This window comes from Psammomys obesus, unplaced genomic scaffold, assembly GCF_907164565.1.
Source record: "Psammomys obesus unplaced genomic scaffold, mPsaObe1.curated_primary_1811, whole genome shotgun sequence".
NCBI classification, from domain to species: Eukaryota; Metazoa; Chordata; class Mammalia; order Rodentia; family Muridae; genus Psammomys; species Psammomys obesus.
In genome coordinates, this window is record NW_026585691.1 from 11616026 (window position 1) to 11643025 (window position 27000).

Sequence of the window (27000 nt, forward strand, 5' to 3'; positions counted from 1 at the left end):
TCTTATCTTAGCCTTCAGACATCACTGTGGAAATTCAGAGACTGGAGATGGGAAAATATACCTGTTAGCAATATTAATTGGGTCTGGTTATATAATCCTCTGTGCCAAGACCATGTTATGAAAGTGGCAGCAGAAGACTATTCTTGCAGAAGCTGGAATTGCTACCTACCTTCTCGTTCTCATTCGGAGATTCTTGAACATGAGAGGGAATAATGGTGCACATCGGAACAATAAAATTACAAATTACAGAAAGTAGTCAAGATAGTGTATAAAAAATAACCAGGTTAAGCCTTGGATTTTGCTTGGGTTTCCTGTGTCTTGTAAGAGGGAACTGAGACATCGGGTTGTATGCACCCTGCTCTCTTAACTTGTATTGCTAAATACATGGCATTAAGATTGGAGTTGGAAGCTGGCTGTGGTGGCCCGGGCCTGGAACCTCTGTGGGCCGAAGCAGGAGGACTGTGACTTCAGCACCAGCCTGGGACACACAGTGAGACAGTGTCTCAAATCGTGATAATAATAATGATAATGATTTGGGCTTTGTTCCTGTGGAGGCTCAGGATCTGAAGTGTGCCTTGGCAGACTGTGGGCACCAGCCCTTCTTCTTCAATGTAGTGATTTCAGGTTGTGTTGGGGTCTCAATGAAAAAAAAAATGTACAGAAATGCCCAAGATTAATGACCCAGTGTAAACACTCAGTGAAGTATGACAGATTCCCAAACGTGAGCATGTTCGATTCCCTCAGTATAAGGCAGGTTTCAGCTTTAAGACTTTGCCCCAAGCTTCACGTTTAGAGATACCATCCGTTTCTCGGTTTTCTGAGCCATGTCATGCTTTGGAAAGAAATGTGAGGCTTGAACCAGAAAAGGGAGACAGAGATAATGACTGTCAGACCGTAGTTGGCCTAGGGAGTGACGGGTGTCGGGAAAGGAAAAGAAAGGCCACATTCAGTGCAGCCTTCTCCTGTGTACCCCACCCCTAAGGCCCACAAATGCTGAGCTGTGTGGACCCCCTGGGTCGTCTCTGGGTAGTAACTTGTTCCTGGCTTCTCTTTGGAGACTCTCAGTAGGAACTTAGCAAGGGTGACCTTGTCCCCCATGTTAACAGGCTGTCTGGGAGCCAGAAAGTGAGTATCACAAGTAAGATGAATAAGATTGTCTCTGAGTGCAAAAATTTCCAGAATAGAAATTAGTTGGTATGATGAGGCTAAATTTTGAAAACTCAAACTTCAGAGTGAAAATGTTCAGGAAATGCTCTTTTAAAAGACCATTTTAATTTGTACACAAAAATTTTAATGACCGCAGTATTTTCACTGCTTTGAGTAATTTTATTGTGTTATGGGCAAGAGTTAGTCTGTGAGTAAAGTTTGTGTGTGTGCACACACCCGCGCAGTAGGGGTCAAACCCAGGGCCTTATGCATGCAAGGCAAACACTCTACCATTCAGCTACACCAAGCACTAGGACTGAGGTGATTTGATTCCCACCTAAACATCTTTTCGTCCTACAAGCTGCTGAGGATACCTGGCAGTTTACTGAGTGCTAAGAAGCAAACTTAAGAAGGAAGCTCCTGCTTCTCATCCAAGCCCATCTTTCCACTGTCCCGTGAGCCCACTGGTTCTGCCAGAGTGCTGTCTGTATATGCCCAGGGAGTACTTTGCTTGTAACATGACAGAAAGGAGCTTAGGAGCCTTTCAGAAGCCATGATGATTGCCACAAGTTCAAAGCCAGCCTTTATAGCTAGTTCCAGATCCTCTAGGGCTACTTAGCAAGACCCTTTCTCAAAGAACAAAGTAAAACCACAAAAATAAGGTGTTAGTGGTACACACTTGTAATCTCAGTGCCAGGAGGTAAAGGCAGGAGCCGAAGGCCATCTCTGGCTACATAGTGAATTCAAGAGCAGCCTGGACTGCATGAGACTCTGTCTTCAAAAACCAAAATGGTGCTGAGGAAGATGGCTCAGAGAGTAAAGTCATTGCCACTCCAGTGTTAATACCGGAGCCTTGAGTACCTAGAACCTGTGTAAAGTTGGGCACAGTAATGCTTTCTGCAACCCTTATGATACGAGGTAGATTCATGGACCGGCTAGCCTGGCCTGTGCAGCAGCAATCAACAAAAGAGAAAGGCAGAAGCTGAGAAGTGACATCTGAAGTTGACCTCTGATCTCCATATGCATACCATGGCACAGAGCTCCCACACTCACACAAATGTACACACATGTGCAAATGCACACACATCCATATATATCATGTATATACATACACACATGCACACAGACACAAAATTCAGGCTTAAGACAGACTGAATAAGGATTTCAGGACATGCAGGTGAGCTAAACATTAGGTTTTGAGCACCTGTGTGGTTTTTGGAGCCTCAAAGGAGACAGTGACTTGTACCGGAGTATAGCTCATACATTTTTGCAGGCTGTCCTGATGAAACCCAGTGTCCTACACTGAGTTCTGCATTTTGGATGGGCTGTGGCAAAGAACCAAGTGCAGAAAAGCCAGCCTGGAACACAGCTCTGTGCTGCAGGCTGGGACTTCTGGACACCGGGGGACATTACCCTTGGTCTTTAGCTGCTGTTTGGACTCGGCAGAAAGGGTCCTGTTTTAGAAACACCGGCCCACCGTATGAATGTCACCTTCCTCCATCTCTGCTTAAGACAGTCCAGCTGAGCTGCAGTTTCTCTTTGTGGTAATTAGAAGCAGGTCTGTATCCCATTATCTTTTTTTTTTTTTTTTTTTAATTTTTCCAGGAGTTTTAGGTTTCACACATATAAACACACTCAGTGGAAAATGTGAATGCTGAGAGTGCTAAGGAGTGAAGGGTCACACACATGGCAGAGGGATGGATGTCGAAAGGACAGGGTGTGTGTTTTGGGACCAGCCTGTGTTGTAACCATATTCCCACGAGGTAAAAATGCAAGACTAAATTAGGTTAGGCTTAAGGATAATTTTGGAAAGTTATGTGCCAGTTATCAGGGATTAGTAAGGCTGGCAAAACAAAGCAGCACTAGAATAGTAGACGGTTGCCTTTTTAGCACACACCACTCCTCCGAGCACTCAGTTGAATCTGGAGCATGTGGTTCTGAAAGGGGGCTTTTGCTTTCTTCTGTGACAGTGTTCTCACAACAGCTGCCTCTGAGTTCTGTCTGTGTGGGCTATGGGGCGAGAGCACCAGGCATCAAGGACGTTTCCACAAAGGACAGTGAGAAGGAGAATATCTTGTACCTGAGGCGTTTCAGTCTGAAAGTGTGCTGTCTTATGGCTGATGCTTTCCATGGAACACAGAGAAGTGGCATGAAGTGGGCATAGTGCGGCAAAGAAGGCAGTAAGAGCTGTGTAGCCCACCGTTCAAGTCCAGGCATCTGTGATGCATGGATGAAAGCATAATTCTGTAGCCCAAACTTTAAGTTGGCAAAACTGTGTTCTATAGGGTACTAGTGGATTCCCTGAGTGACACCAACTAGTTGTTGCTCTCTGGGAACATCCGCTGATGAATCTAGGCCCTTCTGTGTTCCTGTACTTTGAATGAGAGCAATCCTTGCTATCCTTACAAATGGGCCTCTCTTTGGAGGTGGGGGCAGTGGCTTGCACCTCCCTGTAGGAGGTGGTGATGGGGGTTTGTTCTGACTTTGCTTTCTAAGAAGAGCTGAATTTCACTGGTTGTTTTTGACACATACACTTAAGTTCCTCGTTTCCATTCCAGTCTTCAAGATAGTTCTTCAGATTGATTGAGTTCAGAGGGTTTTGAGCCTTGATCGTCCCAACTCCCTCTATAAACATTGAGTAGACTGTCTGGTGCACATCTGTAGTCCTGTAAAGATTGCCTAGGCCTAAAACTAAGAAGAGCTCTCTCTCTTTCTCTCCCTTTCTCTCTCTCTTTAAGGATTTGAATGCCTTGCATTAGAGACTTCAGGAGTGATTACCTAAAGGAGTTTGCTTTTTTTTTTTTTTTAAGATTTATTATGTATACAATGTTTTGTCTGAATGTATATTTGCATGCCAGAAGAGGTCACCAGATCTCTTTATTGATGGTTGTGAGGCACCATGTGGTTGCTGGAAATTGAACTTAGAATCTCTGGAAGAGCAGCCAGTGTTCTAAACCTCTGAGCCATCTCAGAGTTTGCTTTTTTTAAATGAATGTTTCTTTTTTTCCATTAAGGGAACTGGATTTTGTCAAATGCTTTTTCAGCATCTAAGGAGATTATCATGTGGTCTTTTTCTTTCAGTTTGTTTATATGGTGGATTCCATTGATGGATTTCCATATATTGAGCCACCCCTGCATGCCTGTAATGAAGCCTACTTGGTCATAGTGGATAGTATCTTTGATGTGTTCTTGGATTCGCTTTGCGAGTATTTTATTAAGTATTTTCACATCAATGTTCATAAGAGATATTGGCCTGAAATTCTCTTTCTTTGTTGGGTCTTTGTGAGGTTTAGGTATCAAGGTGACTGCGGCTTCATAGAATGAGTTTAGTAATGTTCCTTCTGTTTCTATTTTGTGGAATAGTTTGAAGAGAATTGGAGTTAGCTCTTCTTTGAAGGTCTGGTAGAATTCTGCGCTGAAACCATCTGGCCCTGGGCTTTTTTTGGATGGGAGACTTTTGATGACAGCTTCTATTTCCTTAGGGGATATAGGACTATTTAACTGATTTACCTGTTCTTGATTCAGCTTTGGCAAGTGGAATCGATCAAGAGCATTGTCCATTTCATTTAGATTTTTAAATTTTGTGGCATATAGGCTTCTGAAGTAAGACCAAATGATTGTTTGGATTTCCTCAGTGTCTGTTGTTATGTGCCCCTTCTCATTTCTGATTTTGTTGATTTGGATGGTGTCTCTCTGCCTTTTAGTTGGTTTGGCTATATAAGGAAAATAGTTGGCTATTAAAATATGAAGACATTAAGGATAATAAGAATCATTACTTGGAAAGGCAAATGGGAAACTTTTTATCGCTTAAAATAGAAGCTAAAAAGAAAAAGGGGAAGAAGAAGAGGAAGAGGCAGAGGAGTAGGGGGAAAAAAGCAAGAACTAACACTGAGCAGTTAAGAACTTGTTCCTGTCAAACGCTGTGCTGGGACAGCAGGAATACTTACTGATGATCTCAGCCAGCAAGTGGGCTCAGATAACGGGCTTGTGGTACAACTCTGAAAACCCAAGTTTGATGTGCAGAACCCATGTATAGATGGAAGGAGAAAATTGACTCTGACCTTCTCGTGCATAATGTACACTCACTCTCTCTCTCTCTCTTTCTCTCACACACACACACACAAATATAAACATGTTCACACACATGCACTCATATATACATATATACACACATAGACACACTAATACACACGTACACACAGGTGTACACAATGCACACAATAAGCACACACAAAGGCATGCAGATTATTGGCCTTTTCATGGAGTTTCAACTAAAGATGTATTTTATTCATACTGAGCTTAGGAAGAAAAAGTCCACAGTGCAGTGAGGTCTTCAAAAGACAATCAAAGCCGCAGAAGAGGATACAGGCTTCGGATGAGCTGGGGGAGCTAAAGGAGGATTGTGGTCATGAGCGGAAATGGAGACCCTCTGACTGGCTAGCACCCACCCGCTCCCTTTTAGGCAGACCTCGTTATATAGGCCAGACTAGCCTTAAGCTAGTCATCCTCTTGCCTCAGCTTCCAAAGTGCTGGGATTACATACAGGTAAGTGCGACAGCACCCAGCCTATAGCATTTTTTTTTAATGTGTAGAATATGATGAAGTTTCCCTCCCAGAGAGAAATTATGTTAGAAAACATAAAAGGAGTGTCTTCTTGCAAAAGCAGCCTTCAAACCCAGCTTGATCCCCTCCCCATGCTGCGAGGAGCTTGACCTTAGAGCTCCCCAGCAGGTATCTTAAGAGGCTCTCATGAACGGTGAGCTTGAAGCTCCGGTAGTTTCCAGAAGTCCACAGAAGTGGTTCTGATCCCTGGCTACAGTTGTAAGGAACTGCTGATAAGTTCATGGGGTATCTAAAGAAAAGCAGGATGAGGGTGTGAAAGAATGGGTGTGCTCCTCTGATGTGCCAGAGGATGAATCAGCTCCTGACTAACCAGGCCTCCCAGACCAGTGGGAGGGCATGCTGGAAACACGTCAGTGACTAAGGTGGCCCAGACATACTGAGTGAAGGAAGGCGAGGTCCATGCCCTGGTGTGGTGGAGCAGGCCTTTGATCCCAGCACTCTGGTGACATAGACAGGCAGATCTTGGTCAGTCTGAAGCCAACCTGGTCTACACAGATAGTTCCAGGATAGCCAGAGATACACAAATCCTGTCTCAAAACAAAACACTGAGTGAAGAGAAGAGTAGGTTGGGGTTTGGATTTTTCACCCCATGCCTTATTACAGCACTGCAGGTGTCCAGGGCTCCAACTCTCCTGGAAAGGGCTATAGGCCAAAGATGAGAAATTACTGGAAATAAAGCATTCAAACATTACCACATGAACAGCAAACTGGGGACAAAGATGGAAATGAAGTGTAGATCATTCTTAGGTTTCAAGTCACAAAATGCAAAGCAGCTGTGGTTGGGACCAGGCTTCCACTCCAGCTAGCACCCCTGCGATTATTTTTAGTTTGTTGTGGTAGGGTCAGCCCGTGCCTGTGGCCAAAGTAGTATTAAAAATAACAGATGGCATGGCAGTATTTATGATTGCAAAGAACTGAAATTGGAGGAAGCCTGTCCAGTTTCACACACCTTTATTGTCAAAGGAATGGGCTGAGCATCAGAGAGTTTGACCTTTTCTAAGGACCCAGATTTCTGGGACTGCAGAGCTTGGTAGGTGGCTCTGGAACAGCATTTCCCATACTGTGTTCAAGTTACTGAACAGTTTCATTCGGCCTCTGAGTTTTGCTTGTTTTGTTTTTGAGAGATCTGTGAATTTCAAGATATGGTACAACTACCATACAAAAATACTGACCTAAATCTGTAGATTGCTTTTGGTAGGATGGCCATACAACAAGGACATTTATATTCATAATAGCCAGAATCTGGAAACAACCTGATGTCCCTCAACCAAAGAATGGATACAGAAATTGTTGTACATTTATATAATAGAATACTACTCAGCAATTAAAAAAAAAAAGGAAATCATGAAATATGAAGGCAAATGGATAGGACTAGAAAAGATCATCCTGAGTGAGGTTACCCAGAATCAGAAAGACACACATGGAATATAGTCACTTATAAGAGGATATTAGACATATAATACAGGATAACCATACTAAATCCACAGACCTAAAAAAGCTAAACAACAAGGAGGACCCTAGGGAGGATTCTTAATTCTCATACAGAAGGGCAAACAGGATAGACACCTGAAATAGAAGAAGACAGAGAACAGGATAGGAGCCTTCTACAGGGGGCCTCTGAAAGACTCTACCCATCAGGCTATCAAAGCAGACGCTAAGACTCATAGCCAAACTTTGGGCAGAGTGCAAGGAATCTTATGGGAAAAAGGGGAGATAGAAAGACCTGGAAGGGACAGGAACTCCACAAGGAGACCAACAGAGCCAAAAAAGTTGGGGCCAGGGGGAGCCTGCAGAGACTGATACTCCAACAAAGGACCGCGCATAGAGAAGACCTAGATCCCCTGCTCCGATGAAGCCCATAGGCTGCTCAGTTTCTAAGCAGGTTCCTTAGTAAGGGGAGCAGGGGCTGTCTTTGACATGAACTCGGTGGCTGACTCTTTGATTACCTCCCCCTGGGGGTGTGCAGCTTTGCCAGGCCACAGAGGAAGATGATGCAGCCAGCCCTGATGAGACCTAATAGTAGAGGGTCAGACAGAAGGGGAGGAGGTCCTTCCCTATCAGTGAACTAGGGAAGGGACATAGGAGAAGAGGGAGGGAGGATGGGACTGGGAAGAGATGAGGGAGGGGGTCTATAGCCAGGATACCAAGTGAATAAATTGTAATAAATAAAAAATAAATATAAAATAAAAAATACTGACCTAAAGGCATGTTATTTAGGGAGAGGCCAGGCGAGGTGTCACACCCCTGTAATCCCAGTTCTTTGAAGATGGAGGCAGAAGGATCAGGGATACAAGGTGGTTCATTATCAGCTACATAGAAAGCTTAAGACCAGCCTGGGCGATGTGAGACCCTGAATCAAAAAAAAACTTTTTTTTTTTTTTAATGTATGGAGGAAAGGCTAGGTGTGGATGTGGAATGTGGACTTTACACAGAGTGGCACATTTATCTTCAAGATATATTTTGAACTAATGAACAGCAAATAACTGCTTAATCGTAATAGCTGTGAGTATTTGTCTATAATTCCATTTATGTGTGAATTGGCTAGTCTCAAACCTGTTTAATCTGGTTCTAGGAAATAGCCTATGCTTGACTGCCTGAAGTTGATTATAACGACCACATAAAACCTCAACTAAAAGCGTTGCGTTGGTATTTAATCCCAGGGCTTCATTGTGGTAGCAAAGGCTCCCACCTCTGGCATTCACACTCCAAAGGGATGATAAGGCAGTTGGAATGGTATTAGAAGAGAGAAAATATGTTTTCTGTTCCTACCCACCTGATAATAAAGTGATACCTTAAAAGAGAAGCTGATACTTAAGCAAAATTATTGTAAGTGACGGATCTGGGTAGCAGTGTGCAGGCAGGGATGAGTGAATCCCCTGAGGAAGTATTTGCCCAGTAGTTGGCATGGCCGGCCTCAGGTCACTTGAGATCGCTGTGGTTCTTCTTTTCAAATACTCCTGTGTTGTCTTATTTTCTTTTAAAAAAAAAAAACTTGCTCCGTTTTTAAACTTTTATTTTATGCAGAGGTGTGATTCACCCCCATGCATGTCTATGTCCTACACACGTGCCTGGTTCCTGCCTCGGCCAGAGAGGGCATTTATCCCTGGCACTTGAGACAGAGTGAGCCACATGGGTGCCATGGGTTGAACCTGGGTCCTCTGAAAGAGCAGCCGATTCTTCTAACCACAAAACCACTTCTCCAGCCCCAGAAAACTCACCTATTCATACTTCTGACCCACAGCTCCACTGTTTTGGAACTGGCAGTTTTCCACCTTGTGGAACACAGTTCTCTTGACTTTATGGTGGGGACCCCTCAGTAACACTGTGCTGGGGTTCCTGGTCACTTCCAGCCTCAAATCTTTCTGTGCTTTTACTGAGGGCTGGCCCAGCGAAGACCGGCCAGCCTATCTTGATTCTGCCCCTCAGCATCTATTCTAAAATGCCTTTTCCTTTATGAAATTATGGTGAAAATTAAAACACTACACCTTAATCTACTTCTTTTTGTAGGCTTTGTACTTTTGTTTAGGAAGTGAAATAATAGCATGTTTAGTATAGATTCTTAATCTAGAAACTTTGCAAGCTTATTTTATTTTGTTTTTTTTATATTATCTTTAATGCTACTCCCCAACCTCTTCATTTTGGTGACAATTTCATATAGCCTAGGCTAGTCCAAAACTCACACGAAGCTGAGGTTGGCCTCGGATTTCTAGTCTTCTTGTCTCTATCCCAAGTGCTGGGATTACAGGTATGAACCACCATGCTTGACATAAAGCTTGACATTATCTTTAGGCAGTATTTAAAATTCATAATAAATATGAAATTGTATTTATTTTTAACTGAATGGATTTCATGCATTTTGCTAAATAAGATTATTTTAAAAAATATCTTTAGCAAAATTTAAAGTTCATATTGTAGATTTTGTTGTTGCTTTGGTAAATATTACCTGTCTGTGACTTCAAAAGCCTGAGAAAGCCAAATAGATCTGCACTTGGGTTTGTTTGATTTCTACCATGTCCCAGCTTGTTAAGATTTGGTTCAAGAGAATACAGAAACAATACATAATGTTCAAAATAAATTTAAAACAAGACAGCATGTCATCAAATAGAAACTGATTCCTATCTACTTCCTTTTTCTGTTTCTCAGGGATAAATAGTGTCAGCAGTTTGATGCATGTATTTTTTTTTTTTTTTTTGGCCATTTTTTTAGCTACTTAAACCCACATGAGTCTGTATGCCTTAAAACTCAAAAAAAAAAAAAAAACCAAAACCAAAACGCAGGACCATGCTGAATCTACTCCATCAACTCCATCTGTCTGTACAGAGCAGCGACTGTGCATCTGTAGAGAGACTGACCAACTGGGGCATGGTTTTCTGATGTAGGAATGCACTTGTATTCACTTGTTTTTGAAGTGGTTTTGACATCTGGGTGCTGGGGAAAGGAACCAGGACCTTGTGTGTGCTGGGCGCATGCTGAGTTGCTGAGTCACACTGCCAGCCTCGCTCATTTGGCTGCATCCTCTAGGTACGTCTGTTAGATTTGGGATGCTGTGCCATATATATATATATGGCACAGCGGTCCTGGATACAAAATATAAATGTCTAAGTTCAAACATTATAAATATATGATGTGGGCTTGATCAGCAGTGGGGTTTTTGTTTGCTTTTTATTCTTTGTGTTTCACATCACACACCCCAGTTCCACTCATTTCCCCATCCCTTTGTATCTCCCTTCTGCCCCTGTAACCTACCCCCAAAAGAAAATAAAAAACAAGAAAAAAATTAACAAAACAAAGTGTAGAAAACATCTCACTGTGGAAGCCGTAGTGTGTCACAGTGTGTCCCACAGTGTACCCTTTTGTCCACACAACTTTACTTGCAAATATTCATTGCAATGAGTCATTGGACAGGCCTCTGGCTTCTGCTACAGCATCAATACTGGATCCTTACCTGGATTCCTCTCAGTGATCCTGTTGTTGTCCTGTGTCATGGAGATTCTGTAGCTTTGGATCTGTAGCACCAGCCCTTTCACAAGCTCCAGCAATTCACACATGAGGTAGATATTGGGGTGGACCAACTCAGAGCCCTGGATCTGGGCCTGGGTGGTAGCCAAACTGGTCAGCCCGCCAGCTCTCCTGCACCACCAGGGAAAGCTATCTAGCACTCCCCTGACTAGCTCACACAATGCTGCAGCTGGCAAGGGGCAGGCTCAGCTCACCCGTACCTGTGCCACCACAGCCAGTTCAACTCTGCTGCCCTGAGTGTGGGACCTGCTGTCCTGAGTGCTGCAGCCTTTGAGGGGCTGGCCCAACTGTCCTGCTCTCACACCTTCACACCCTCAGAGCTGACCCACCCGTTCCTTCTCCACCAGGGCCAAGCTCTCTTGTGCTACCCAAGGTGAGGCTCAGGGCCCCAAGCAGTGTTTTGCTTTGCTTTTCTATGGTACCTCATTTAAATCTAAATTTCAAGTAAACGAGTAACTTTCTAGTACAAATATATCTTGTACTGAAGTTCAAATGTAATTGGGAAAGTTTTATTTTTATTTGCCAAGCTGAGCAACCATAATTAGAATCTTATATAAAGTAAGTGGCCCTCCATTACCCTGTTTCATTGCTCCCAAGTTTAGTATGTAATTTTGTGTTTATAGATAAAGAATTGAAGTAACTGCGTACATGTTGCATGCATCTTAAAAATGAAGGATCATGGGTTTATACTTTGCTTTTCAACTTCATCCACTGGGTCTGTCCCAGCAACTTACTCGTGTTCATTTCAGAAGCACATTTAGTAGTGTAAATGGTTAATATTTCTATTTTTTTAAGTGAGATTGTAGAACGAACAACACTTGTTCTTAAATGCTAATGAAATATTTTCAGTTGTGTAAAATTACTGTCATTTGTAGCAAATACATTTTAGATCAAGTTAGTACAAAGTCCTTCAGACTTGTAGACTACAGTCGAAGCGACTTCTGGTTTAGTTGTTAAAGACAGAAAATTAGTAGTGAGGTCTGCATTCAGCTCTGCAGGGGTGATGTTGACTGGAGGGCCAGGCGCTGAAATGGAACCAAGATGTGCTAGCTGGGCACATCTTCTGTGCATTTGGGGGAAGGTTACATAACCTGTCAAGACTTCCTCTGATACTTCCTTAATGTTATACCAGGTAGAATTAATACATAAAAGGAGTTTGACTTAGTTTTAGGAACCATCTTATTTTATTTTATTTTAGCTGCTGTAACAAAATGCACTAAACTAAGTAATTTATAATCAAAAGAAATCTATTGCTTATAGTTCTGGAGGCTGGGAAGTCTAAAGTTCTAGGCACAGAAGATTTAGTGTCTATAAAAGGTTCACCTCTGCTTCAGACTTGCCTTCCCATTACATCCTCAAGTAAAGGGACAAACAGGCTTTCTTGGATGCCTCCTAGAGGCTCAGCTGTGACTATGATCACATTGTGAGCTACATTTCAATAAAAAAAAAATTTCACAGGGATGCAAGCATTCAGGCCGTATTAGGAAATCTGTCATGTGTTTGAGAAAGCCCCATATGACTTTTACTGAATTCAGTGTAGCCTCAGATGGAGGGTCTTACATGCTTTATAAAGAATTGAAGGCATTCCCATCATTTAAAAGAATTGAGACTTGAGCCTCTTCAGGGTGTTTTCCAGGTCCTTCACAGCTGCCTAAGGATCAAAAACATACAATTGAAGTGGCTAGCAGAAATTATTTTTAATTACAATGTAGAAAAATGATTCAGTAAAATTTTTTCATTAACATAGCCCTCATACAGTTATAAAGCCAAAGATTAACATTTTAATATTTTTAATTGAAATAGAATTATATCACTCCCCCTTTTCTCCTCCACCCCTCCCACCCTCCCTGGAGCTCATCTTGGATTCCCTCTTCTTAATTTGATATACTCTTTTACTTTTATTATTGTTTCGTGTGTGTGTGTGTGTGTGTGTGTGTGTGTGTGTGTGTGTGTGTATGCATAAGCAAGTACAGAGAAATACAACCTGCTGATTTTTGGGGTGGGTGTGTGATTACACTTTCAAGGCTGATCATTTTGCATTGTACAACCAATTAAGGGGCCCATCCTTAGGAGAGATGTTACTTTCCTGTAGCTTTAAAATGTCTAAGGGTGGGATCCTGTGAATTTCCCCCCTTCCGCATTAATATGTCTGCTGATACTGCCATTGTTCTGGCCTTGTTTATGCAGCCATTTCTAGGGGAGACTGTTTCACAGAAGACTTCCTGGTATTCTGGCTCTTACAGTCTTTCTGTTCCCTCTTCTTTGATGTTCCCTGAGCTGTAGATGCAGAAGCTGTAATGGAGATGTATCCATTTGGGGCTGGGCTCCACAATCTGTTGATTTCTACATTGTGTCCAGTTTGAGCTTCTGTGATAATTTTCACTTGGTGTAAAGAGAAGCTCATTTGATGAGCTGTGGTAGCTACACTTATCTGTGAAAGGTGGCAAACACACAAAGAGGGTTCTGTGGGTCATGGTTTGCCGTGGGCTTGTGGGTTTGCAGATGGTGAAGGGCCAGAAAAGGTAGCCCTTTAACAATTTTCATGCAAATAAAGTTACAGAACCAATACACTCTAAGTCATTGTGACATGTTACAGTAACAAGTTAGGGAGAAGTCTTTCAAAGTTGAGAGTATTTGTGATACTTAGGCCAATGTCAACTCTTAGTCTTCCAGGCCACCATGACATCTTGTATATGACACAAACATAGCAACTGTGTTTTTTTTAAATTTTTTATTTAACTTTTATTAATTACACTTTATTCATTTTGTATCCCCCCCTAAGCCCCTCCTTTCTCCGCTCCCGGTCCCAAACTCCCCCCTTTCTGCATGCATGCCCATCCCCAAGTCCACTGATAAGGGAGGTCCTCCTCTCCTTCTTTCTGATCTTAGTCTATCAGTTCTCATCAGAAGTGGGTGCATTGTCAGGGTTCTAGGTTATCTCCATGGATAGTCCTTGGTTGGAGTATGAGTCTCTGGGAAGTTCCCTGTGTTCAAATTTTCTTGTTCTGTTCCTCTCCTTGTGGAGTTCCTGTCCTCTCCAGCTCTCACTATTTCCCACTTCTTACATAAAATTCCATTCACTCTGCCCGTCAGTTGGCCATCAGGCTCAGCATCTGCTCCCAGTCCACCTAACTTTTGGACTCATGCAGTTTGAGCAGTCCATCTGTAAATGTTAATCACCGTGAGTGTGGCTGGCGTTGAAGCATGAAGAAGTACTTGTTTTATGACACTTAGAGGACTCAGGATAGATTTGTGCTAGGCTTTAAAAATTATTTGTTGAAAACTAATCATATTAATTTGAAGAGAAAGATTGTATCAGCGCCCTTTCTATCCTCTATGGGCTCTACATTCACACAGCATACACACAGACAAATACACATTTCTTTTTAAATTAAGAACAAGAGCTCTGGACCTCTAAACATTATTCTACAGTGGCTGTACCTTGAAATTTTCTTGGTCTTAGATGGAGCCTTAGTTTTATTTTATTATTGTGTTTTTGTCTAGGTTCTCAGGATTGGATGCAGGGCTTTTCATTTGAATCACAAGCTCTGCCACTGAGCTACATGCCCAACTCCTGTTTTTATTTTTTAAAGATTTCCAGTGTGTTCCATGTGCAGCTAAAAATCAAAACACAAGATTTCAAATTTCTGAAAATTTTTTTCTGAAATAAACTCTCAGCAGAATCATGTTGCCTAATAGCATGTATTCCATAAGCGTGTTCAGACAGCATGTTTTACCTCTGAAGTGAACAAGGCTATAAGCTAGATATTGCCTCCATCTTTCTCAGAAAAACAAACTAAACAGACAGAGCCTATTTTCTTAGCTTATGACTGTAGCTCAAAGCAACGTCAAGACTCAGACTCTTCCAACGTGAAACTATATATATATTGATTTTTAGCCTATTCTTTTAAAGCGTATTTTCTTATGGCTCTGTTTTTTATTCTGGTTCATGCACACAGTTTCCTTAGAAATGTGTAAATCCAAGAGCTGAGTGTGTCGGTGCTCACCTGTAGTCCTAGCAGGTAAGAGCTGGAGCCCAGTTCCACCCTGGGATACACAGTGGATTTGAGGCAAGCCTGGGCTACATATTGAGCTCTGGCTGTCTGGCTGTATGCCTACACTATTCATATATATATATATATATATATATATATATATATATATATATATCCATCTACAGATACATTCATGAGGTCTGAATTCAGTTCTTATGCGCATTTGTATTTACAGCTATTGTGGGGTTTTTTTGGTTTTTTGTTTGTTTTTTTTTTTCAGATAAAAGTTTGTTACTGCAGTGGTTTCTCTTTTTTAAAAACTGGGTAAATTATCAAAAGGAGGTGAAACTAGTAAGTTTGCTCACTTTGGTTTTGGTCCATCATGCTGTATGGCATGTAAATCAGAATCAGATGAAAATCCATCACTTTACAGTTCTGCACTTGGTTGGTTTTGACAGGCACATGTTTTCCACTTCCTAACTGGATGTTTGATGGAGCACAATAGTTAATTGGAAGGTTTGGTTTTTTTTCCTTTACTGGTGAACCATAAAATGGCTGTATATCTTAAAATTAATGACATTATAGGTTTGGTGGAGAGACTGCTATATAATGACCTCTTCTTGGAAGTAGACAATGTTACTATGCTGTGAGCTTGGCACACGTTTCAGATTCATTTTTATCTTTCGCTATGTGTTCATGTGTGGATTTGCATGTGGGTTTGTGTGTGAGCATAGATGCCTGTGGAGGTCAGAGGTGTGGGATCCCAGGAGCTGGGATAGTGTGGGCCAGCCAACATGGTTGCTGGGAACAGAACTTCATCCTCTTCAAAAACTGTTATGCTCTAATCTGCGGAACCATCGCTAGCCATGGCACAAATATATTCACATTTTACTGTATTAATACCCTTGTGACATTAAGTGAGATATAACATGGTGTCCGACATCCTGAAAGCACCTGGTTTCACCATTAATACAGCCTTTCACAGTATTAGCCTGGGTGTGGAATCATGAAACTGTCTCAAATAAGACAAAAGATATAAACCACCTTGGCAGTGTGAAGCAATGGAAGCCATTTCCTTGAGGATTCTGTTTTACATGGCATTTATCAAATCAAGATAATTTCATAAACAAACGTTCTTGACCCCAAAAATGATATATATGAGGAGAATACTCACCTAGTTACGATATTTAGTTAAGAAGTATTCAACACTCTGTTGCCAAGGTCAGAACTAAGATGTTCACTATTGTTACTTGTATGCTGTGTTGTATAACTAGCCGTTGTAATACAGCAAGAAAAAACAAGTCAAAGCATAAAGATTGGAAATAGAGAAACAAAACTCATTTGTAGTCGTTATGGTTGATTAGTTAGAACATCCTGTAGGCAGGATACTGGAACACCTTGGTGATCATCCTTAGTGACAGTGCTGTATGCCTATATTCAGTGGTTTTAGAGTGTTTCTTAAAGAACAGAAATTTGGGCATTAAAAAGTAAATAGTAGGAACCATTGTGGAGGTTTGATCCAAGAGTCATATTTACAATGTATCGAGAATTCTGTTGAGAAAGTTGGGGATGGACAGAAGTGGAAGAAGGTGATGCAAAGAGCCCATCCATAGAACTATTGTAGTTACCCTGGAAGAGATTACAGCCATGAGTGGAAAAGAAAACCAGCTACAGCAGTTTGGTGCAGCCCCTTGAGCATGTACAGTGTTACAATGTAAAGGGAATGTAGAAAGAAGAGCAGGCTCTGGGCTGGGAGGTTTCTTTGCTCTCCCTAGCTTTATCCTAATTTCATTATGTAACCTACCAGAGAATAGATTCTTTTTCATTTAAATGAAACCAATTCAATGCTTGACCTTTTTTTAAGACAAGCTCTCTTACTGGTCTAAAATTTACCAAGTAGCCTAGCCTGCAAGTCCCAAATATCTGTCCATCTCTGCCTTCCTGGCTTTAAGATTGCAAGCACAAAACACCACAATGGGCTTTAAAATAATGAGAGACAGATAGAGTATCTTCCCTCCATATATGTCTGCGTGCCATGTGTGTACCTGATGCCCACAGAGTTCAGAAGAAGGCATCAGATCCTGTGGAACTAGAATTATAGATTGTTGTGAGCCCACATGTGGGTGGTGGTAATTGAACCTGGGTCCTTTAGGAAAGCATCCGCTGCTCATAACCACTGAACCATGTCTCCTAATGGACATTCCTTAAAGTGTGTTTTTATTTTTTATATTATATATGCATGCTTGTCTCTGTGTGTTTGTGTACGTGAGTGCAGTGTTCACAGAGACCAGAAGAGAATGTGAGATCGCCAGGAGCCATAGTTACAGGCAGTTGTAAGCTATCCGTCCTGCGTGCTTGCAACCAGTCTTTAAGTCCTCTAGAAGGGCAGTCCATGCTCTACACCACCACCAAGTCATCGCCCCAGCCTTCCTGTAAAGCAAACAAACCAACCTACATGTGTTCTGGGGATGGAATTCGGGCCACTGCGCTGGCAAGACAAGCGCTTGACCTAGTGGGCCCCCTCCTGCCTATCGTACTACATTAAGAATGGCATCAGAGCTGCCTCCTGATTTTGTCTTTTATTACACACTTCATCAGAGTGTATGGCACAGACTGTGGTTTCCCTTCAATCAACCAGTTACGTTTAAAATTTATTGCATGGTGGCTAGACAAATGATTCAAGGACTTGGTAGGTTGAGGCAGTAGGATTACCATGAGCTCACCTGAGCCATTATAAGTTCCAGTTAGCCTGAGCTATATACTGAGACTATATCTCAAAAAAAAAAAAAAAAAAAAAAAGAAATAAAGAAAAAAAAACTGATTTAAAAATGAAAGTATAGGAGCTGGGGAGATGGCTCAGTAGCTAAGAGCACTGGCTGCTCTTCCAGAGGACACAGGTTCAATTTCCAGCATCTACATGGCAGCTGAGAGCTGTCCGTAACTCAAGTTCATGGGATCCGACAACTCCAGACAGACAAACATGCAGACGAAACACCAGTGCACATGAAATTAAAAATGAGAATACAGCCAGAAAGATGGCTAGGAGGGCAGGGCATCCACTCCCAAGCCTGATAACCTGAGGTCAGTCTCATGGTGATGGGTCATTATCTCCTGAAAACTGTTCTCTGGCCTCCATACTCCATGGAATACACAGTGCAAACACATTCACATACAAAATAAATTAAAAAAAATAATTAAATAAATTTTAAAAAACAAACAAAAAAAGCCCCAAACTAAATTATTGACATTTATCTCCACTTTTAAGGTTTCCAGTACTATTTGAGTGAATCCAGGTGACAGTTTTCTTCTGCCAGGAGGGCTTGCTTTAACATCTCTGCTCATGCATGTCTTCTGCAGGTGAACTGTTTCAGGTTTGCTGTGAATGTTTTGTTTTATTTTTGAGACAAGGTCTCACTGTGTAGCCCTAGCTGGCGTCAAACTCACAGAAACCTGCCTGCCTCTGCCTTCCAAGTGCTGGGATTAATGGTGTGTACCACCATACCTGCTTGGCCTTCCTGTGTCTTAAAAGTCATTCTGCTTTGGTTTGTCATGGGTTCTTGGTTGGGATGGTTTTGTTTGGTGCCTTCCTGTTCTGTGCCTTCCTGTTCTGTGTTCTCATCTCTGCTCTCTAGTAGCTAGCCACCCTGACCTCCTTTCCCCTCATTCATGGGGACTGATGACAACACTGTCTGCTTCTTTCTGTGTCTTAGCACAGAAACCTGCTCCTGTTTATTTCCCTGTCAGAGACAACCATCCACATCCCTCTTCCTCTGCCCTGCCTGGAAATGGCCCAGTGGCTGACAAATAACATTCCCTGAAGAGGTGAAACAGAAATCAGGTTTCCCTTCAGTATATCCTCTGGAGAGAAATCAAGGCCTATGGGAAAGTCCTACTTTCTCCCAAGGACAGACAAGGTCTTTTTCTCCTAACATTTATCATCCCTCCATTAGAAACAAAGAAATTACATAACATGTCTGAACTTGCCCAAAATTGAACTCTGAATCTTACTCCCTTTTTATAAAGTGGAATTCTTCAATCAATCTTTTAATTACAGTTGCAAAACAGCTATTAATTAAAGGCCAATTTTGTGGGTGAGGCAGGAGGATTTCTTGAAGTTGGAGGCCAAACTGGATTACATAACAAGTTCAGGCCAGCCTAGAGTACAGGGTAAGACCTTGTTGAAACTTTGTTCTCAAAATTCTTTACATGAATTTTACTTCTAATTCTCCTTGTCTGTCAGGTTTGTTGAATATGCTCTAGCTTCCTTTCTGTTTGTATTTTCTGTGTGGGTGTTTTGCCTACATGTCTGTCTGTGTACCTCGTGTGTTCGGTGCCCTCAGAGACCAGAAGAGGGCATCAGACTTCTGTAACTGTAATTATAGAAGGTCATGAGCCGCTTGAGCCACTATGAAGTTTCTGGCAATTGAACTTGGGTCCTCTGGAAGAGCAGCCAGTGCTCTTAAGTACTGAGCCTGCTCTACAACCCACTAACTTCATTTCTTAAGGAAGCTATATGTCTCATAACATTTCTTCAGCCAGCCAAGTGCACCAGAAAGGAAATATTCAGGAAAACAATAGTTTAATTAGCATTCTGGTTCTTTGTGCAGAAAAGTTACTAAGAAAATCATTCTGACTTCATGAACCAGTTCACATATAGTGTGTTTTAAATTAAGTGCCTATTGAACATATTAGGTTTGCTATTTAATAGTTAAATGTTAACTAAAAATATACCTAAGCTCTACCATAGCAAGGTATGCCAAAATCAAAGGGTGGAATCTTTTCTCAGAAGTTTCTGAGGTAAGAATCTTTATTTCATTGGCTGGAGGTGAGACTTGGTATTTGAACACCTCAGAAGCCTGACTGGAGGCCTGGATCTGAACCCCCAACCTGGGGAAAGTATCATTTCAGCTTGCCCTCTCACACAGTAGCACAGCTTACCTGTTTGTGCCACAGGGCTCCACTGACTATTACATTGTAATAATCCAGGTTCAAAATTAGTTATAATTTAGGCATCTTATTTAGCCCTTAGTGCATACAATTAATCTTACAATATCATTTATCTGAAGCCAACAGAAGAGGACCGATGAGATTGCTCAGCAGGTAAAAGCAGTTGCCAAATGAGTCTGAGTTTGATCCCCAGAAACCGTCAAACACACAGTAGGAATGGAGACTTGACTTCAAAATATGCCATCAGATCTTGTGGCACACTCAAGCTTGCACTCAGGCACATGGAACACACATACATACACACACACACACAGCAAAACCAAATTAAATTAAATTTAAAAAATAATGTAACCAGCAGAACTCATGATGAGCTGCAGATTTCTTAAACAATACCTTATTTCTTCCCAAAACAAACAAGCAAACAAAAACAAGAGAACTGTCTAAACTATTCTAAATTATAACTGTCTAAATTATAACTGTGAAAGTTGTCCAGAAAGCTTTCTAGAATTGATACCATGAGTTGGGATGGTTGCCTTTGAATCTTTTTGTCTGAAATAAAACTAAGTCAGAGTTGATGAGAGCTACTGTTGAGAGAGCAGCCTTCAAACTGGCTCCCTCCCTGGTGATAATGTGTGTAAGCTTTAAAATTTAGTTTCCTCCTCCAAAAAGGAGGGAAGTAGTATCCAATGGTATTTATTTTAAGTTTAATGACAAATTATGTTGTGTCCCTTATATGGATGGCAATATTCTAAAAAGGGCCTACAAATAACATTTGCAACTGCAGCCTACGAGATGTTACAGTCCGTTTAGTTAAGTGAAAAGGGCGGAGGCCTAGGAAGCTGGCTTTGAGTGTGAAGCACTTGGCCACAGCATGAGGACCAGAGTTCAGATCCCCAACGCCTGACAGGCCTGAGAGCCACCTGTAGCTCCCGTTCAGGAGGTGGAGACAGCGGGTCCCCCAGGCGAGCTACACTCCCTCAAAGGCAGGCTCCAGGTTCAGAGAGCCTGCCCCAGAGAAAGTAGAGAACAGTCGAAAAGAACACTCAGCATCAACCTCTGTCTTCACGTGCACCCTTCACACACATGTGTGCGCGCACACACACACACACAACAAGACACGAGCAGAGGTCAAGAGTTCAGTTCCCAGCAGCCATGTTGGGTCAGTCACAGCTGCTTGTGACCCCAGCGTCAGCGGAGCCAGCTTCCATTTCTGGATTCTGTAGGCAGCAGCACTCACATGCACATTCCACAGGTGACACACAAGTATGTTCTTAATTTTAAAAATCAGATCTTAAAAAAAAATCAAGCCAATCCATGATAGGTTTGTTATTGCTGGTTCTCATCATCATGAGTTGAATATTTAAAGGTTTTCACACTTTAAAAAATAAGTATTATGTGTATATGTGCAGTGTGCATAGGCGTGCGTGCGTGTGTGTGTGTGTGTGTGTGCATGTGTGTGTGTGTGCATAGGGAGGCTAGAGAACAGCTGTGGGCAGCTGGTTCTCCTTGTCTCATGTTAGTGTGGGTTCCAGGATGAAGTGTTAGGTCTCTCCCTGGGAGAAAGCAGATGGTTCCAGGTGCTGCAGAGCTGTCAAGACAGTGCTGAATCCACCTTCAGTATTGATCGGTTTCTTCAGCCTCCCCTCCTACCCAGTCACATTAGTGGTCAGTGCCCCAAGTTTGGGGGAAGGTTGTGTGAAATAATAGTCTGCCTGTGGAAAATGGCGACATACAGCCATGTGGATGGGGAAGGCATGACTCTAGGTTGCATGCCAGCATCTGGCCTCGGCTGTGCACAGTGTTGGGGACTTATGTGCACTCTGCAAAGAAAAGGAAGTCAGTAAGAGGTCAGCATAGAGAGCAGGTTGGACAGAGGCCACTCACAGACAAGACGGGACGTTCTTCACAAAGCTGTGGGAAGATGAAAAGGAAAGGAGAAAGGCAGGCCTCACGCACTGGAAAGAGCCTAGAAAGGACAAGAGCTCTGTAGACAGGAACTTGTCTGAGATGGAGAGGCTGTTGAGGGAGCTGTGAAAGCTGAGTTGACTGGGGACTCAGGAAGTATCCATATCAGTCCATGTCACATAGTCCAGCTAGAGCAGCTGGCTCTGTGTGACAGCTCTGGCCCTAGTGTCTAGTTGAGCCCACTTCAACTAGACGAGGAAGTGGCTTAAACACAAAGAAAGTGCTAGATGCCTGGGAAGATCCAGAGATGAACTAGGCCACCTCACCACTCGATGCACAAGCACAGGCTGCTAACAGTTCTCAGTTCTGAGGGCTTATGTAGAGGTTGGATTAGACTTTCTCGGGATTCTTTCAACCCTGAGAGGCTCTTGAGAAGCACCAGGGCAGAGTGAGTGGAGTCTCTGACTGCACCAGAACCCACCATACACTCCTATCACTGCCCCTGTGCCCTTGACAAACCCCACACATTTGGGGCACACAGCTCTGTGTACAGGGTGGAGAAGGGGTGTCCTTCCCAGGGCTGGCTGGCCTGCTACACATGCTGTTTGACTTAATTCTACAGCCTGCCAGGGCAGTAGAAAGATTCCAGGCCACTCACACCACAGAGTGAAATAGAAAAGAGGCCAAGGAAAAACCTGGGAGATTGCTAAAGAGATAGTGTATTTAAAATAATACTGTTTTATCTTCAGCGAGGGAAGTCTGTTAATATGAATCAAAATTGTTCTTCTGTGAATTTATCCCAGAGAAATAATAGTGAGTTCACTAAGCTGACTCTTCAGGCATATTAGATTTCAAGCATATTTATAAAGATGCTTATGTCAATCTAGAAAACAACTACATCACATTATATATCCAACAGTATGGGATCAGTTAATAGATCATGGTATAGTTAGAGCTAAATTAAAATATAGACCTACTTTTGAGAAGGAAAGCTGCCAACTACACAAGTTAATACACCGTTTTTAAAAAGATAGAAAGGAGGGGACCGGCAAGATGGCCCAGCAAGTAAAGGTGCTTGCCAGTAAGCCTGACTCCATAGGTGCTTATACACATGCACACACACACACACACACACACACACACACACACGCACACACACACATGCACACACGCACACACGCACACAAACACAAATTAAGGAAATGTTATCAAAAATGTAAAGGTAGGAAGTACGATTGTATGTCTATAGGATTATCTGTGAATACCCTTGATTTATGACCTAATTTTATTCCCAAATGAGATTTGAGACCCTCTCTTTTCCAATCAGCACATTTTTATAATTTATAGTCTCATTTCCAGAAATAATTCTGTGTCACAAAATACCAAATGAATAAAAACATGTAATAAAAATATAAATAAAAACATGTATACCTTAACTTAGCCCACAGTTCTGTTGCTTACTGCCAGCAATCCTGACTGATGGGGTAAGGTCTTTTAAACAATATAAACAACAAGGTATATATTATTTTCATTTATATTTAAGAAACAAAGCATGCAGTAGCAGATTTTATGATCATGGTGAACAGCGGTGTTATTATAGTGGTTAAGAGCCTGACTTCTGGAGCCAAACTGCCTGTCCAAATTGCAGATTGTCTAGGGTGAGCATGGGCCAGCTTCATCTCCTTGTTTGTAAGATTCAGACAGGAGTCCTCATCCTTCAGGGCTCCGAGGCCAGAGCTTCTGTAGAGGTAGGACTTAGAACTGGTGTTACTTGATGCTAGTAACTTGCTGTCTTAAGTGTTAGCTGTCATCCTCCTGCCTCAGCCTCCCCAGTGCTGGCTACCCCCTTAGTCAGAGAAGGGTTTTGTAGTAGGTGGTGGTGGTTTGGGTTTTGTTTTTTGAATTTAGTTTTTGCTTTTTGAGACAGGGTCTTGCCTCAGTGTGTAGCCTGGGCTGGCCTCAGACTTGCAGCTATCTTCCTGCCTTAGATTTCTGAGTGTTACAATCACCGTACCCACTGTCCCGAGTTCCTGTTGAGGACTTTAGGGCTAGAAGTGTACCTCAGTGACAGAATAAGCTGGGGTGGCCACGCATGGTGCTGCACACCTGCAATCTCAGAACCTAAGAGCAGGAGGCAGGGAAGTTAGGAGTTCAAGAGCAGCCTCTACCACTCAGTGACCTCAAGGCCAGCCTGGGATACATGAGAGCCTGTCTGTAAATAATTAATTTGTTAAAATCAATGAGCTAGGGATATAGCTCAGTTGTAGAGCACTTATTGGCATGGTAAAGCTAGCCAAGTGTATGTGTGGCTCTGGGTTCAGTCCTACAGTGGTAAGTAAGTAAGTAAGCAAGCAAATAAATAAATAAATAAATAGATAAATAAATAAATAAATAAATAAATAAATAAATAGCAATACTGTAAAAAATGTGACTAATTCAAGTGATGGGATTTTTAATACAACGCCGAATTTTTCTTTTTTTTTAAATTTCAGATGCCTTGGATGAATATTTTGAATATGATGCAGAGGAGTTCTTGGTCTCTTTGGCCTTGCTGATAACAGAAGGACGAACACCTGAGTGCTCTGTGAAAGGCCGTGCAGAGAGTTTCCACTGTCCTCCAGCGCAGTCTCGTTTCCCAGGAGCGGCCAGACATGAATGCAGCGACAAGCTGGCCCAGGTGATGGCCAGGCCCCATTGCTGCTGGAGTTTGTCCTTTGTGTAAACTGATTCAAATTCTTTCATGCCTGCTGTTCTGTCCCAGTGATTTTCGTGTTTGAGACACTGCTTAGATGTGCAAGAGGAGGGGAGGTTGGAAGCCCTCCTTTTGCCCCTCACATGTTTCATGAGGCCTCACTACTGTGATTCCCTTTTCTTTAGTTGTAGAATCTTACTTTGGCCTTTCCGTTTTATGTTCTTATTCATTAGATAAATTAATGTTATGATTATGTTCCTACATTAACTCTTTACCCTGTATTTTTCCAGTGGGAGTAATTTTTGTTATATTATTATTTTAAAAGAAAAATGTTAAAACATTTTGATAAGTAGTACACAATGTAATTTTAAATTTTTTCCACTTAATTAATTTCTGAACTTTAAAATGTATTTATTTATTTACATTAGTTTGGTTTGGTTTGTTTTTTGAGGCAGGGTTTCTCTCTGTAGCCCTGGCTCTTTTAGAACTCACTCTGTAGACCAGGCTGGCCTCAAACTCAGAAGTCCCCCTGCCTCTGCCTCCCAAGTGCTGGGATTAAAGGCATGTACCAACAACAACATAATTTTTTTAAAGTTCTATTTAATATGTGTGTTTTGTCTGCATGTATGTCTGTACACCTTAATGCTGAGTGCCCATGGAAGAGGGTCTCAGCTCCTCCAGATCTGGAGTTACAGATGGTAGTGAGCCACCTTATGGACAGCCAAGCCTGAACAAGCACTACCATATATGCAATGCTTTTAATGCAGATAATCAACAATTGTAGTTTAGAAATTTAAATACCAAGTTAGGGTGGTTATTGAGACATTTGTTTATGTTCCTTTTCTCTCAGTGTCGCCAAGCCAGACGAACTAGATCTGAGGTCACGCTGTTGTGGAAGAATAATCTTCCAATCATGGTGGAAGTGATGCTCCTACCAGATTGCTGCTACAGTGAGGAAGGACCTGGCACAGAGGGCACAGATCTAAATGACCCCGCCATTAAGCAAGATGCGCTGTTGCTGGAGAGGTGGATCTTGGAGCCAGTTCCCCGACAGTGAGTCGTCCAACCTCCTCCTTGCTGTAACATTGCATCATGTCTCTGGATCCCTCTTTTTCATGTAGTAAAGTTGAGATACTTAATACATTCACTAAGTAATTATGACACCAGGTGGCATTAGGAAGTGCACATAGGTGCTCTTAGTGCACATCCTGAGAGGCGCTTGTTCCCACTCCCCCCACCCCTCTGGATTTGCTGACACTGGATGTCTTTCTTCTCCTAGGAGTGGTGATCGCATCATCGAAGAGAAGGCACTTCTGCTGGCTGTCCGGTCATTTGTGTTTTTTTCTCAGTTAAGTGCTTGGCTGAGTGTTTCTCATGGTGCTATTCCACGAAATATTCTTTACAGGTATGTCCTGGGGGAAAGGGACAGTGTGTAGTTACTGAGTGGTGTTTTACCTGTTAAAAGTGTATTTCCTTCATTTATAAATTAAAATCAGTGCAGGTTGATGAAGCTTTTCTCAAAACAGGTTAAGAGAGTAATTATATGGGTAATCTTGTTAAGATGGCTTGGTGGTTAAATTTGGTATAGAACGATGTTTCAAGAGCATTTGGGCTCACTTTAGGAAGCCAAGCCAGACTTAATGACATGCTAAAGTGGAAACAGAGGTCACTGGGTTTGTGACTTCCTTTGATGATGTGGAGTTTTCTATCTAAAAGCACAGAGACTTTGGTGGACATAGTGCCGTGTTCGCACAGCACCAGCTACTCTGGATGCTGGCGTAGGAGTATTGCTGGAGCAGTGAGTTTGAACCTGAGCAAGATAGCAAGAGACTGTCTTTAAAAAAAAAAAGTGCATGCATTTTTGTGTGTTTGAGTTCCTATACATATGTCTGTGTGTGTGTGTGTGTGTGTGTGTGTGTGTGTATGTGTATGTGTATGTGTGTGTGTTCTGTGCATGCTTAAATAAACATGCAGGCTGCCAAGCAACTAATTGTTTCTTTATGCAGGTAAAATAGTTCCCAGAATGCCCTGCTCAGTGAGTGGAATCCATGTAGTTAAATAGGAAACACAAAGTCCTTTTGTTGGATCTTTGTTTTTCTGAGACAAGGTTTCTCTGTGTAGCTCTGGTTGTCCTGGAACTCACTCTGTAAGCCAGGTTGGCTTCGAACTCATAATTCACCTGTCTCTACCACCTAAATTCTAGGATTAAAGGCATGCACCACCACTGCCCAGCCCCGCCTTTTTGCCTTTCTATTTTGTCATATATGATTAAATCGTAATATTCTTGAGCTTTTAGTGTTTAAGTTTTCTCTTGTTCTTAAGAAGATTATCTCATTTGGGCATAGTGGTTCATGCCTATAATCCCATGGAAGGCAAGTCTGCGAGTTTGAAACCAACCTGTGCTACATAGTAAACTCTAGGACATCCTGGTCTATATAATGAAACTCTCTTTTTTATTTGTTTGTTTTTGTTTGAGGGACAGAGTCTCTCTGTGTAGCCCTGGCTGTCCTGGAACTTGCTCTGTAGACCAAGCTGGCCTATAACTCAAGAGATCTATGTGCCTTTGCCTTGCAAGTGCTGGGATTAAAGGTGTGTGCCACCACCACCTGGCTATGAAACTGTCTTAAAGACCAAAAAAAAATTTCTCCCTTCCAAGTACAATCTGCTGTGCCA

At 42.1% G+C, this 27000-nt stretch overlaps 1 protein-coding gene across 1 annotated transcript in view; it reads left to right on the forward strand.

The window, feature by feature from the left end:
• Nucleotides 1-27000, forward strand: part of Atosa (atos homolog A) — a 58743-nt gene that overhangs the window by 3282 nt on the left and 28461 nt on the right. The window contains exons 2-4 of the mRNA XM_055598553.1: nt 24128-24312; nt 25178-25380; nt 25607-25732. Coding sequence (XP_055454528.1) covers nt 24128-24312; nt 25178-25380; nt 25607-25732 — 514 coding nt within the window. The remainder of the gene's footprint in view (nt 1-24127; nt 24313-25177; nt 25381-25606; nt 25733-27000) is intronic.